The following is a 16,072-nucleotide window of genomic DNA, read 5'->3' on the forward strand; positions in this document are numbered from 1 at the left end:
TATCCCCTGGGTCAACTCCCCAAATGCCCCAAAGGCCAGGGTTGGGCTAGGCTGAAACCAAGACCCTGGAACTTCTTCCCGGTCTCCCATAGGGATACTAGGACACAAGAAGTTGAACCATCTTTTGCTGCATTCCCTGATCCATGAGCTAGAAGCTGGATTAGAAGTGGAACAGCTAAGACCTGAACCAATGCTGTGATATGGGATAGTGGCTGCTTAAACTACTGTACCGTGATGCTAGGCCCTACACCCATATAAATTTCATAATAAACTCCTTTGCTGCAGCTAGAGCACAGCCCATTAAGCCACTGCTTGCAATATCTGGGTCTCATGTCAGAGTGCCAGTTTGATTCCTGGCTGCTCTGCCCTGTTTTTTGTTTTGTTTTACTTTGTTTCAGGACAGGGGGGAAATACTCCACTTTGATACGGCTTCCTGATAAAGAGCCTAGCAGGGTAGGGAAATAACCATAGTACACTTGGGAATTGGCCCCTCATGTGGGAGACACTGAGGGAGTTTGTTTATAAATAAACAAATTTTTTAAAATATTAAATAAAATATTGGTGATGAAAAAAAAAAAGGGAGAAGTGGACCAGCACTGTGGTGAGATTAAGCTGCTAATGGAATGCCAGTATGTCACTTAGGGGTGTCAGACTGAATCCAGATACTCTGTTTGGGGTCTAGCTCCCTGCTACTGCACCTGGGAAGGCAGGCAATGATCGTCTAAGGATTTGGGCCCTGCTATTGACAGCAGAGAGAAGGATGAAGTTTCTGGTACATGACTTTGGCCTAACCCACATCCAGCTATTGTGGCCTTTTAGGGAGAATGAATTAGCAGATGGGGGATATTTCTCTCTCTTCCCTTCTGTATCTGTAAATTCCCCTCATCACTCTGCCGTTCAAACAAATATTAATCCAGTCTTTTAAAAAAAGGAAAAGAAAAAAGAAATCAAGTCAGATAGCAGGAGAAATAAAGGAAATTCAAGACCCTGTAAAGGAAGACTTAATATGTAAGACATACATCTCTTTCATGTAAGACATACATCTACATTTCACTGCCATCATTAAAAAATATCTGAACTGAATACTTTATAATATAATGTGCTAACTGAATCCCTTTCCAAGATTTTTAAAATTTCATTTGTATGGCAGGGAAACAGAAACAGGAAGAAACAGGTAACTTCCACCTTCTGGTTTACTCCCCCAAAGGTTACAACAGCTAAGCCCGGCCCCGGTCAAAGTCACCATCCAGGAATTCCATCCTAGTTTCCCACATGGGCTGCTGGGACCCACGTATATGGATCATCATCTGATGCCTTCCAAGAGAATTTGCAAGGTACTGGATAGGAAGTAGAAGAGCCAGGACTCCAACTAGTACTCAAGTATGGAATGCTGGCATTGAGATCAGCAGCTTAATCCACTGTGGGAACCATATATGTATATTTTTAAATTTATTTATTTTACTTGAAAGAAATACAGAGAAAACAAAGGGAGAAACACAGAAAAAGATATTCTAACTGCTAGGCGCAGCAGCAGTGAGTGGCTAAATCTTTGCCTTGCATGTTCTGGGATCCCATATGGGCGCAGGTTCATGTCCTACTGCTTCCCATCCAATTCCCTACTTGTGGCCTGGAAAAGCAGTTGAGGATAGCCTAAACCTTTGGGACCTTGCACCCGCTTTGGAGACCCAGACCCGGAAGAAGCTCTTGGCCTCAGATCGGATCAACTCTGACCTCTGTGGCCACCTGGGGAGTGAACCAGCAGATGGAAGATCTTTCTCTCTCTTTCTGTCACATTGGAACTTCAATCAAAAAGTAAGAATCATAAAAAAAAAGATATTCCCAAACGGTCACAACAGACAGAGCTGGGGGCTTGTCCAAAGCTGGGAGTCAGGAGCTTCTGGGTCTCCCAAGTGAGTGCAGGGGCCCAAAGACTTGAGCTATCCTCCACTGCCTCTGAGTCCATTAGCAAGGAACTGGATTGGAAGCAGAGCAGGCAAAACACGAACCAGTGCCTATGTGGGATGTCAACACTGGAAGCAGAGAATTAGCCTGATACACTGACACAACAAACAATACGAAAACCATATTTTTAACACAGTATGTTTAACTTTAATATCATGCTCAACTGAGGGGAAAAGGTAACAAAAGGGCCCTAATTCAAACTCCGGTATGTGGCAAGATCCTGAAAGAGTCATTTCAACTACCTTTCAACAGGGGTGGGGAATTTTGTGTTTTTCTAACATCACACAAAATCATCAACTTAAAAATTAGCCTGGAGGTGTGGAAGCAGCATGTGACTGAGGCCTTCTACTTCTACTTCCTGACTAGGGGTGAGTGTCCCAGTTTCTTGGCTTTTCTGAACAAACCTATTTACTGAATTCAACAGAGACCGGCATTCTTCAGGTCATTGCTGTACTCTGCTGACCCTGCAGGACCACAGTAACTATCTAATAAAGACTTCATTTCCAACCCCCAAAGTAGCTTAGATTTCTTGAATTTTACTAAAGATATTTTGAATTTTGAAGTCCCTGGAGTTATCTTGGCAGGATCAGAACAAATGATTTTGCAGGTTTTGTATGTCATGTAAGCCACACATTCCTCTTCTTTTCAGTCTAGATTAACTTTCTGTTTTTTAATTTATAAAAGTTTATGATCATAATAAGAATGATATCAGAGTAAAATGACAGCAAATCACTTTGTCCTACCTTTACATTTGCCTTGTCTTAGTTCCTGTATTATCAAATGTGTAGTTCAAAATAGCAATTATAACCCTACATTTTAACAACTTGAGAAAACTTTCAATATGTTTCACCATTAAAAAGAGAATACTAATGAGTAGGATATTTTATAAAAGTTAGAACATTTTCTTAGTGATAATAGTGTTTCTCCCACCCAAGTACTAACCAGGCCCGACCCTGCTTAGCTTCTGAGATCAGACGAGATCAAGATTGGGTACGTTCAGGGTAGTACGGCCGGAGATGATAATAGTGTTTCTAACTTAATAGGAGTTAGGCTTAACAAACATGTTAAGTTGGGGTCATCACTGTGGCATAGCAAACTAAGCCTATATCTTCACTGTTTTTTTCTCTCCCTCTCTTTCTTGCTCCGTCACTCTGCCTTTCAAATAAAAAATAAATAAAATAAAAATATGTAAGTTACTATCTTTATCAACTTGTTGCACTTATTATACTGCTTCTTTTTGAAAAACATTAATAGTAAGAAACTATTAAACAACCCAAGGACAGTGTGGTATCAGTATTATCCCAGAATCAAGCTGATATTCATATGTGTATAAATGAAACCAAAAAAAAATTACATTCATTTTGCTCCCTAAGAATACAATTCATAAGTTCTGCAATGAGAATATCCAAAAGTCATTAATGGTTTAGAATGTATTTTGAAAGCTCTTGCAAAATATATCTGACCTTCAAATGATTCTCTGTATTGGACAATATTTGGATGCTTCATGTTTGCCAACATTGCAACTTCTCTCCTTGATTCTTTCCTTTCTTTACTGGACATCTAAAAAGGGGAGGAAAACAGCAATATTAAACTAAAAACTGATACCCCAACTAAAAGTCCATCAAAAAGGTAGTGGCTAAAACGTAATTGTACAAATGTACAAAATATACCTAAAAGTTAAAAAAGAATTAGTGAAATATAATTTGAAACATTTTAATAGTCCGAACTAAGTTTCCTACCAAAACAAACAAAATACAAACAAACAAAAAACCACACACACACACACACAAGCACCCATCATAGGGGGAAAAAAAAAAACCTAAGAGGATATATTCTGCAATGAGTGGTATTCTGCAATTATGACAGTCTTTCACATTAAATTTAGGCAAGAAATTTATTTTAAAAATTCTCTAAGAATTAGCCCTATTGTTACCAAATTACTTTTGTAATCAAAGTAAAAACATACTTACTCTTGAGATATTAATTTCTTTGATAACATATTGTTTGCCATCTTCTACAGATTTAACAAGAACAGCTTTCCCAAATGAACCTTCTCCAATCTTCCGCAGTTTAACATACTTCTCCATGGTTCTTTTTCTAAGGCATCTTTATAAATATGCTAGACATTAAAAAAAAAAAAAGAGTAGCCATTACAAGAGGTACAGTATGCCTTCTTCTATAATAATTTTTCACTCAAATTCTAATTTCTTAGTGATTTGCCAACTTTGTAAAAAAGATATTTAACATCTTTATTGAAAATTAAGTCAACTTTGTCTCAATTTTACTCATTAAATCTAACTACAACTAAAACGACAAATTTGTTCATTTTTAAATATTTCTGATATAACATCATACTTAGGCCCTTACTATATAAAAATAGTTAAGGCACTCAGTAGCTTTAGTAATAGAAAATTTCAGGATAATGGCAGTTTCAGGAGAAAATACAGTACAATGTGCTGGGTAGTACAGGGCAAAGAGAAAGAAAAGTCAAAAAAGCAACCTACTGCACAATCTACTGAAAAGACCGCGGTAACTACAGACATACACAAAGTCACTGTGTCAATCCAAAACAGTTCATCTGCCTAACACACTATGATTTATTTTCATTCATAATAAGTAGGCTTCTAACAGTATTTTTCCCCCCCGGTAGGAAAAGGAGCTTATCCTGAAACAAGTTTAAAATTTCTCTGGGCTGGCATGATGGCTCAATTGGCTAAATTCTCTCCTTGCAAACACCAGGATCCCATACAACACTGGCTCATCTTCTGACTGCTCCACTTCCCACCTAGCTCCCTGCTTACGGCCTGGGATAGCAGCAGAGGATGATCCCAGCTTTAGCCTGGCCCAGCACAGCCCCAGCCATTGCAGCCACTTAGAGAGCAGACTTACAGGTGGAAGATCTCTGTCTCTCCCTAAGCTCTGGAATTGTGCTTTCCAAATTAATACACAAGCTTTCAAACAATGCATTCCATAGCACAATGCTTGTACTTGAGTCCTGCTCTACTCCTGATTCTAACTTCCTGTTAATGCACATACTGTGGGAAGCAGGAGGCAACAACTCAAGAAGTTGGGAGCCTGTCATCCACATCCGAGAACTGGACAGAGTTCCCTACTCCCTGCTTTGCCCTAGCCCAGCCCCAGCTGCTGGGGAAATTTGGGAACTGGATCACCAGATGGGAGCTCTGTCTCTTTTTCTCTCTCGCCTTCTGAAACTTTTTTTAAAAAAGATATTTAGTTAGAAATAATAACAAGGTGGAAGAAAAAATTATCATGTACATGTTCCCATAAAGTACATGTTCCATAATAAAAGATATTATTTTTTACCTATCAGAATGGCAAAATCGATTAACTTTATCATTGTACAATATGACCAACAGATTTTAAATAGTAGGAAACAATATGATGGAGGTAAAATTAAAATAAATCATACTAAAGAAAAGAGTTGGAAAATGTCCACCAAAATTATATATGTACCCTCTGATCCAGTGATTTCATTTTAGGAATTCACCCTATTAGAGATGCAGTGGAGCCAGATTAATAACCCACTGCCTGTGACGCAGACAACCTGTATTGGAGGCTGGTTCCAGGCTCAGATGCTCTGCTTCTGAACCAGCTCCCCACTATACTCCTGGGAAAGCAGCAAATGCTGCTCCAGGTACTTGGTCCAAGTACCTGGACTTGGATCACATTCTTGTTTGGCATGCCAGGGCCACTGAGGCCATTTAGGGAGTGAATCAGCAGGTACAAGATTTCTTTGTCATTCTGTCTTTCAAATAAATAAACATGTAAATCTTTAAAAGGGTGCAGGGTTAATCTACAAATATTTTTAACTCTATGAAAGTGAAACATGAAGTTATGCTCTGCAGCAGCTTCCAATGGCAAAGTTTATATACAAACAAAAAAGCAAATATTTTATTTGTGCAAATTCCTAAAAAAAAATCTGCTAAATTTCTTAAAAGAACCATAATACCAAATGTGGCACACTATCAATAAGTGGCAAAAGAGTATATATATATACCCACAAATATATACATATATATATTCATACTTACTTACATATTTTTGCATGCACACATATAACTGTATAATTATAGGTCTGGAGGGTTATACAACAAATTGGCAATACTAATTGTCTTCAGGAATGGAAGTGAGTACAAAATTTTTTTTGACCTTATCATAATTTCTGAATTTTAAAAGTATGGGATTATATTATCTACTTAAAACTAGAAATGAAATAAAACTTAAACACAATAATAAGAATGCTAGTTAAAACTGCTGATCTGATTAAAATCCTTGAACAGTCCCCCATTTTCAAATTCCTGAACTTTACCTTTTTTTCTAAGATTTCTTTATTTACAGACAGTGACAGGAAGAGAGAGAGATCTTATATTTGCTAGTTCAACTCCCTGAATGGCCAGAATGGCCATAGCCGAGTTAATCTGAACTCAATAGTCAAAAGCTAATAGCTTCTTCTGGGTCTCCCATGTGAGTTCTGAGGCATCCTCTACTTTCCCAGGCCATAAGCAGGCAGCTGGAAGAGAAGTGGAGCAGCAGGGAAATGAACCAGGGACTGTAAGGGGTGCTGGCACCAGCAGTCAGAGTACTAGCCCACTGAGCCATTGCACTGGCCGCTAATCTTTACATGCTAAGTTTTTTCTATGGCATCAAGCTTCTTTTCATATATGTAAACTCTGTTCCAGAAAAAAAAAATCTTAGTTTGGGCTCAGTGGCTAAATTCTCATGTTGCAACCGCCAGGATCCCACATGAGCACTAGTGTGGCCTGGGAAACCAGCAGAGGACAGCCAAAAGCCCCTGCACCCACATGGGAGACCAGGAAGAAATCCTTGGCTCCTGGCTTCAGGCTTCAGATAGGCTCATCTCCAGCTGTTGTAGCCACCTGGGCAGTGAACTAGTGGACTAAAGATCTTTCTCTCTCTCCTCCATGTAAATCTACTTTTTCAATAAAACAGACAAATGTTAAAAAAATTAGTTCCTAGACAAATTAGACATGTTTCCTCAGCTTTTACTAAGAATTTCTTCAAAGCCACAGATCAGCAATGTTTGACAAAATAAAAATTTGCATTTCACATATGAAAAATGTCAGAGTATGTGAATGAAGTATTTGTCTCATAAGGCTGGAACACATGCTGACAGCCACTAAGCCTGCATCAGCTCTTTCGGATATCCGATGAACATGTTAACCTGAAAGGAAGCTTCAGTAGAGCAATGTGAACCCATTTCAAAAAGCCTTGGTAGTCTGCAGCCACAGTCCATTCATACAGTTTTCCCAGAGTAATCAACACAAATTGAATCATGGGACTAAGTCAGTGTTACTTCTCATGGTGTAAAGTCCTTTCTTTATTTCTCACTTTTAAAAAAATGAGATTTTTATCAGGCTTATTTCAAACTATTCTTTTTTATATTATCAGACTTTTTTCATTTATAAAGTTTATTTAAAGTGTGAAGCACTCACAGATATCCATGGGCTACCTTCAGGGATGAAGAGGGTCAGGTGGCAAAAGGTGGGTGAGAGAGAAATGTTTCTGCCCTCCATGTGTCTGCACAAAATATTCTTCCTCTCTCAAATCCATTCACATGACATGGGATGGGCTCTGTAATGGACACTGCCTCCATGTGGAAAAAGAACTGGGACAAGGGTGCGGCCCAGCACTTAAGATGCTGCTTGGCACAGCCACACTGCATTATCAGAGTACTTGCATTTAAGTTCTAATTTCCCTCCCAATTTGATTCTTGCTCATGTGCATCCTCAGAGGCAGCAGGTGACTGCTCAAGTGGATACAGCCACAGATTCAGGCTCTTTAGTTATGGTGTGGCCCAGCCCTGGCTGCTGGGGCATCTGGTCGGTAAGTCAGCAGACAGGAGAGCGACAGAGAGTGTGTGTGTAGAATGTCTCATCTTTTAAAGAAAAGAAATTCTTTAAAATGTCAAAGATGAAGTCATATTTGTGAAAAGAGTCACATTCATGACTTAGATGGGAAGACAAGGGATTAGGCAGTGTATAATTCACCCGGAATACAGTGTCAATGTATTATTAACATGACCTCAAAAGAACTGTGTTCAAGCTCCAAAACCCTTACTAGATTCCTGACAGCGACTTTGTTGTGCAAAAACCTGTTTCCCACAAAACAGTCTTCTTACTGTTCACCTACAAGAACAGGTAACAAAACAGATCTGTTGATCTTCTCAGATCAACGCAATCTACACTAGAAACAGAGAACTACTTCTCCTCATCTTTGGCTCACCCCTGTCATCTCACAATAACGCTGCATCATGAGAGGTCGTTATCAGCTTAGACCGGATACTACTACTAAACCTTCGTAAATATTTCTAAAACGACTTATCGAAGCATAAAAAAATATTCTGCTACTTGGAGATCTTACAGGAGAGAATATAATAATAAAAAGGAATGTGTGAACAAAAGAGTTAAAATGAATTCTTGAAGTAGGACAATTTGTAACGCCTTAAATACGCAAACCATAACTCAGAAAGACTGAAACAAGTTAACCAGTCCACTGCTACTCATCCCTTGTTAATGAACAGGAGTATGTCATTCACCACAGAAGACAACTATCAGGGAAGCAATTCAAACAGTTTCTAATTCAGTTTTCACTCTAGCTTTTCAAATATTGGCCAAGGACCACTTGGCACTAAATACATTTTAAGGAAGATGAAGGCCTTTTCCGTGCAAATACTTAAAATACCCATGCAATTGAACCAGCTGGACTCCTCATCTCCAGTATGACTCCACTATTTTGCCCGTCCTTGCTTCCCCCAAAATGCGACTCACCTCAAGGATACGGGACTTTAGTAGGAATAACGGTGATGCTCAAGAAGCATCAGTCTAGACACCGCAGTCTTCCTACGGCACTTAACGAGGCGGCGGCACTACTGTGCATTTTGAAAAAGACGTCCTGAAAGAGAAACCCAGACTGTCTAGCCAGCAGCGGCTCACAGCCAGCCCAGTGGAAAGGGGGCACGCAGCCTCCCACACCTGACACTCGTCTGTGGCTGACACTTGGCTCCGGGGTTGCCTCGCAGCCCGAGCAAACAAACCGGCCGCTGCCCGACCCCCTTGGAGACGGAGGGTGGCGGCCCGGGAGCGCCTCGGTCACCGCCTCTGTCCAACTTGGCAGAGGTCGCGGGGCCTCGGCGGGGAAGCGGACGGGCAGCACTCGGGTCTCAGACGCTCCCTGCCTGCCTCGAACTCCTTCCTCGCAAAGCCAGCCCTAGGGTCCAACATGCAGGCACTGCCGCCCGACACTTGAGATGAGGACTCCACACGCAAGCAGCACCCAAAGCCGGGAGCAGGGAGCAAGTGCGGAGAAAGGGGCGGGAGAGAGGGCCCGGAGCGGCTGGCGCGTCCCCGGCGCCGGCGTGTGACGTCAGCGCGCCGCGGAGCTGGCGGGGTCGGGGACGGGCCTTGGGCGGAGCCTGCGCGAGCTGGGCACTGCAGGTGGGCGAGAGTGGGAGAAGGTGAACCCCAAGAGCGGGAAGAAATGGTGAGAGCTCACCGCGAGGAACGAATCTGGGATGATACATATCCTACATTCTCCGCAGGGAAGGACTTTCCTTTCTGCCAAGAGGGATTGCCACTCTTTTTTTTTTTTTTGAGAAGGGCTTTTGCCCTAAAAAGCCATTTTCTTACTGTTGTGCATGTCATTGTAGATGACTTAAGCAAGCATTTGTAAGGCTTGAAATTTTAAAACAGACAAAAGATCTCATATGGTTTTCTGCGCTTTACATCCAACGTGTGCAGACGTTACTTGTCTGCATTCCGCAGTGTGGGCCAGCGGCGGCTTTGCCTCCTGGCCAACATTCCCTGAGCTACACCGAAATCAACTCTCTAGAGGCATTCTCAATGAGGTAGCTTCTAGCTGCCCCATACCTGCCAGATTGCCTTACCCACGACACTGGAGGATCTAGACAGAAGCTGAAGGCCAAGGAGCGGCTCCTCTACTGACTTAGTTGCCCTTGGCGTTGTAGCTGTTGTACACCTGTTAGATGTAACCGGGTGGAGAGACCCCACGTCAAAATTCAGATTTTTTGCTTCAAAGAAGTCTCCCTCCTGAACAGTGATCTTTCTGCTTCTTCATTTTTAAAAAATTTATTGGACAATTCAGCTTTTCGTTGTAAGAGAAAAGCATATTATTGCCAAAAATGGGAAGAAGCAAGGAGGGAAAAGGTTGGGAAGTATCATTATATTCTTAAAACTGTGTGCATGGGCCTGGCGCAGTAGCCGAGTGGCTGGGGACCCTCGCCTTGCCTGCAACGGGATCCCATACAGATGCCAATTCCTGTTCTGGCAGACCTACGGAGTTGGAGAGTCAGGCCAGGCTTCCAAAATTGCACAAGATAGTCACTTGAATACTGATTGAAGACGCCTCTATATCAGCCCAGACACCTGGGTCCTCCTATGCCCCTCCCTATTTCAACAAAAGGAAAAAGAAAAACTTGAAAAAGCCCAAGCTATTTGCTTAAAGCCAGCATCCAGTGGACACTCCACTTCCTTACTTTTTCATGGGGCAGTGCTTTGTTTTGAACAAAGATTCTATTATGCTTGTACTTATTCCCTGGCTTTTTATTTCTACACTAAGCCAAGGAAAGAACCCACCAACCTTTGCCAGTGACATTAATATAGAAACTGAAAGGGGTTTTTGGTTTTTAAAAATTATTGTTATTTATTTGAAGGGAAGAAAGGGAGATGGTGAGACAACGTCCTACCCTCTGGTTCACTTGGAAATGCACAGAACAGCTAGATCTGGCCCAGGGGTCCGGAGCTCCATTCAAGTTTCCCATATAGGTAGCAGAATCCAAGTACTTAATACATTACCACTTGTTGCTTCTCAGGTGACATACAGTAGGAAACTGGATATGAAGTGGAATGGGGACTCCACTCAGACACTCTGATATTGGATGCAGGCTTCTCCCCCACCTGCCCACCTGTTTCACCCCACCCGACACCTACCCCAGGAGTTTTGTTCTTGGCTTCTTTGTCAGAAGGATTTGCTGCAAGTCATCCAGCTGGGCAAACTGGAGCAGCTCAACAAGGCATTCTTCCCTTCCTTCTCCAGACAAGTACAAAGACTTTATTTTCCTTATTCTTTCCATAGGCTAACCTTCTGTGGTCTCACCCACTCCCAGGGAGTGGGAAGTTTGTCATCTGAATGCACAATAGTTCTCATTCTATCCACAACCCTTTCCACAATAAAAGTACACAAAAAATATTGCCAATTGCTAATGTAAGCACATTCATTTTTGTTGTTTGTAGTATGATGTCTAGTCATATATCTTATTACTCTAACCTCCTGTCATAAACTATTGGTAGGAATATACATGATTACAATGCTTCTAGCAGATGTCCTAGCAATATGAATATCCTTTGAGTCAGCAATTAAACAAGGCAAAGGTGTATAAACAAGGATAATCATTATTGCATATAATCAGAAAAACTAGAAGCAGTGCAAATGTGTGATACTCAAAAGCAGTTAAAATAAGCTCCTGCTTGTGGCCTGAGAAAGCACTCAAGGACGGTCCAAAGCCTTGGGAGCCTGTACCCGTGTGGGAGACCGGAAGAAGTTCCTGGCTCCTGACTCCTGGCTTGGGAAAAGCTCAGCTCTGGCCATGTGGCCACTTGGAGAGTGAATCATTGGATGGAAGATCTTCTTCTGTCTTTCCTCCCCATCTGCATGTCTTACTTTTCAATAAAAATAAGTAAAGCCTTAAAAAAAAAAAAAAAAAAAGAGGATCACTTGGCTATTGACCATTAGTCAGTATTCCACACATAAGACTTTTGGCTCAATACACCAAGTTCGCCTATGAACAGGGACTTGAAAACAGATAGAGGGCCCGGGGCGGTGGCGCAAGTGGTTAAAGGTCCTCGCCTTGCACGCCCGGGATCCCATATGGGCGCCGGTTCTAATCCCGGCAGCCCCGCTTCCTTTCCAGCTCCCTGCCTGTGGCCTGGGAAAGCAGTCGAGGACGGCCCAAAGCTTTGGGAATCTGCAACCACGTGGGAGACCCGGAAGAGGCTCCTGGCTTCGGATCGGCATAGTATCGGCCCGTTGCGCTCACTTGGGGAGTGAATCATCGGACGGAAGATCTTCCTCTCTGTCTCTCCTCTCTCTGTATATCTGCCTTTCCAATGAAAAAATAATAAAAATAAATCTTTAAAAAAAAAGAAAACAGATAGAAAATGCAACCAATAGAGACCCTCCCCCCGAGTGAAAACATAAACCATACATATTATTAATATAGGACAAAGATCTATCTCATCCACCAAGAGTGGAACATTTATGAACCTCACAGACCAAGCCCAAAAGGAAGCCTGGAAGAGAAAATTAAAGAAAAACAAACAAAAGTAATGCATGATGAGATGGACTTCCAATAAAACTGTTGGACATATCTAAACAATGGGATGCTGGACTGTCTGACATTGTGCCAGCAATATCGGGGCACACTTAAATAAGAGATTGATGGAATTATGACTCCTTATGAAGGACTATACTATTGTAACAACATGGGGAAAATCTGTTGGGGGATTGGAGTTGGGGGGGCGGAATCCCAGTCTATATAAAATGGTACCACAAAATTCAAAAATTCAGAATAAATCAACAACAAAAAAATGCATGATGGTGCAAGCAGCAGCTCTGAAGATGAAGGATCCCAAGCAAATTATCCAGGACATGAAAAAACTGTACAAGATGGAGTTTAACCCAGTGAAATAGCCACAGTTAAATGAGAAAGTACTGAAAGACAAGCGTAAAATGCTGTGTGAAACTTTTCAATGTGTTCTCCAACTTTATGGAAAAAATATTTATATATAAAGAATTGTGAAAACTACAAGCAGAATATGAACAAAAACATGGTTCAACTTAGCCAGTATTTTGCTGCTGTTAAGAACGCTCGGCATGTGGAAGTGGGGAACATTTCCTTGCTAAATATGTGACGTGCTCCTTCCAAAATCTTGACCCAGGACAGACCACTCCCTGGTGCCAAGCCTCCTTCCATCCTTAAGAAAACTTCAGCCTATGGACATCCAACCTGGGTAGTTTCTATAATGCCTCTTGATGTTCCATGTTTGCCCCCTGGTAGAAAACCTCCTGGCCCTCCCCCAGGTCCACCGCCGCCTCAGGTCTTATAGATATATGGCCACAAAATGGGCTTTGCCCTGGATCTTCCCCCTCATAGGTGAGACAAAAAACATGTTGCACAGTTCTGAACTTGTTCAGCAGGATCATGATGAATATGTTTCCAGCATGAGTGAAGAAGATGACTGTCCTGAGGACATTGCTCAAGATAAAAATGATGACAGTGACACTGACAGATCAGGTGGAGAGAGTCGGGGGGATGAATTTGCACATCATGATAATGAACAAGGCAACAGTGCAAAAAAAAAAATCAAGTCTGAGTGTACAATTTGCTGATATACCAGGAAATTTGAGGAATAAAAAGAACATGGAGGAGCTGACGCCACTTCAAGCCATGATGTTCCAAATGGCAAGTCAGGAAATCCCCAGGGAGGGAGAGAAGTGGAGGAATATTCAGATGACAGTGAAGATAATTCTGATGATTCAGCAGCAGAAAAACAATTATAAAAACAACATGAAGAGGGCCCAGCGTGGTGGCGCAAGTGGTTAAGTCCTCGCCTTGCATGCCCGGGATCCCATATGGGCGCCGGTTCTAATCCCAGCAGCCCCACTTCCCTTCCAGCTCCCTGCCTGTGGCCTGGGAAAGCAGTCGAGGACGGCCCAAAGCTTTGGGAACCTGCACCCGCACGGAGACCCGGAAGAGGCTCCTGGCTTCGGATTGGCATAGCATCGACCGTTGCGGCTCACTTGGGGAGTGAATCAGGCTCCTGGCTTTGGATCGGCATAGCATCGACCGTTGCGGCTCACTTGGGGAGTGAATCATCGGATGGAAGATCTTCCTCTCTGTATCTCCTCTCTGTATATCCGCCTTTCCAATAAAAAATAATAAAAACAAAAAAAAACAAAAAACAACATGAAGAAGATTCCCACTCTGACAGCATGTGCACATCTTCGCAGCAGCAGGCTCCTCCCCAGTCTGCTCCTCCCTCTCAGATGCAAGCCTCTCTCATACCAGCACGCCCTCCTCTTGGACCAGCATCTGCTCCACCTTTAGGACCTTTTGGACCACCTACTGGCCACAACCAGGGGCTCCTGCATTCCTGAGACCACCTGGAATGCCAGGACTCCAAGGGTATTTACCCCAACTTTTACCCCCACCTCCAACTCCAGGTCATCCCCCTGTCCCTCCGACTCAGGGATAACCACCTTCCCCTGCACCTCCAGGAATCCCTCCACCTCATCCTGGCATGAGAGGCCCACCTTTGGTGCCTCCACTCAGACCTGCCCCAGCTGAGCTTTTCCCACCAGCTCCCTTGACCAACCCAGGGATTTTGAGTGTCCCACCCAATTTGATTCAACAACCCAAGGCTGATGATACAAGTGCAGCCACCATTAAGAAAGCCAGAGCAACCATCAGTGCCAAGCCAGAAATAACTAATTGGAAGGCAGAAATTACTTGATTTATTCCCATTGCACTGAGAGTACATCAGGAGAATAAAGGGGCTTTTGCTCCCTAAAGAATGTCAAAGGATGGCCCCAGCACAATAGACTAGTGGCTAAAGTCCTTGCACTGAACGCTCTGGGATCCCATATGGGTGCCAGATCCCATATGGCCCCACTTCCCATCCAGCTCCCTGCTTGTGGCCTGGCCAAGCAGTTGGGGATGTCCCAGAGCCTTGTGTGGACGACCCAGAAGCAGCTCATGTGTCCTGGCTTCGGATTGGTTCAGCTCCAGCCGCTGCGGCCACTTGGGGAATGAGTCAACAGATGGAAGATCTTTCTGTCTCTCCTCCTCTCTGTATATCTGACTTCTCAATAAAAATAAATAAATCTTAAAAAAAAATGTCAGAGTATGATGCAGTCCCCAAGTCTGGTCCTGCTGCTCCTGTGACCACACAAACTAAGATGTTGTTTATGAGGTTTTCATGAAAGAGATTGGAAGGGCTACTGTAACAGGGGAATCTTAGTTTATTATTCTGACTTTTGTGTGCTGTGGCACTGAAACAGAGACTCCCAGAAAATCAGTGTATCTCATTTTGCCTTTTGTGTTCAAGTTATATTTAATAATTTCCTGTAAATATTTGATAACATTCTACTTGTAGTAAAATGGATCACAATGTCATTTCCTAATGCAAATATATAGGAAGAAAATTTACAATTCTTTGATTAAAATTATTTACTGCTAACCTAAAAAAAACAAAAAAGGACTACTCAATGATTCAACTTTCTGGTTTATATACCTCTATACAGTTTTTTTAAAGATTTATTAATTTTTATTGGTAGATTAGATTTGTGGAGGTCCACTCCCTATGGCTGCAATGGTTTCTCAGCTGATCCAAGGCCAGGAGCCAAGAGCTTTTTCTGCATCGGCCACACGAATACAGGTTCTCAAAACTTTGGACTGTCTTCTACTGCTTTCCTAGGCTTCAAGCAGGGAGTTGGATGGGAAGTGAAGGAACCAGGACACAAACCAGCATCCATATGGGATCCCAGTGCATGCAAGGTGAGGATTTAGCCACTAGGTTACTGTACCAGGCTGAGGAATATATATTTAGAAAACAGTGAACTGTAATCACAGTCTGTCAGCTAGTCTTATTAGCTTTGCATGAAGATAAGAAGTCTTTTTATACATAGACTATGCAAAGATTATGCAGTTTTTAAAACAATTTTTTTTAAAGATTTATTTTTATTACTTTTTTATTGGAAAGGCGGATATACAGAGAGGAGAGACAGAGAGGAAGATCCTCCGTCCGATGATTCACTCCCCAAGTGAGCGCAACAGGCTGATACTATGCCGATCCGGAGCCAGGAGCCTCTTCCGGGTCTCCCACACGGGTGCAGGTTCCCAAAGCTTTGGGCCGTCCTCAACTGCCTTCCCAGGCCACAGGCAGGGAGCTGGAAGGGAAGCGGGGCTGCTGGGATTAGAACCGGTGCCCACATGGGATCCTGGGCGTGCAAGGCGAGGACCTTTAACCACTTGCGCCACCGCGCAGGGCCCTAA

The 16,072-nt window shown here is 42.6% G+C and overlaps 1 protein-coding gene and 1 pseudogene across 1 annotated transcript in view; one reads left to right on the top strand and one right to left on the bottom strand.

Moving 5' to 3' along the window:
- The window catches only part of NEK1 (NIMA related kinase 1), a 117,500-nt gene extending 108,494 nt beyond the window's left edge, over positions 1-9,006 (bottom strand). Inside the window, exons 1-4 of the mRNA XM_040965873.1 lie at positions 8,976-9,006; positions 8,772-8,895; positions 3,933-4,081; positions 3,426-3,522 (exon numbers count right to left, since the gene is read on the bottom strand). Coding sequence (XP_040821807.1) covers positions 3,426-3,522; positions 3,933-4,049 — 214 coding nt within the window. The 5' untranslated portion in view covers positions 4,050-4,081; positions 8,772-8,895; positions 8,976-9,006. The remainder of the gene's footprint in view (positions 1-3,425; positions 3,523-3,932; positions 4,082-8,771; positions 8,896-8,975) is intronic.
- LOC121146378 lies at positions 5,295-14,624 on the top strand (annotated as a pseudogene).
- Positions 14,625-16,072: the final 1,448 nt, after the last annotated feature.

Source organism: Ochotona curzoniae, unplaced genomic scaffold (assembly GCF_017591425.1).
Source record: "Ochotona curzoniae isolate NIBS_2020 unplaced genomic scaffold, NIBS_Ocur_1.0 scaffold_4505, whole genome shotgun sequence".
In the NCBI taxonomy this organism is placed as follows: Eukaryota; Metazoa; Chordata; class Mammalia; order Lagomorpha; family Ochotonidae; genus Ochotona; species Ochotona curzoniae.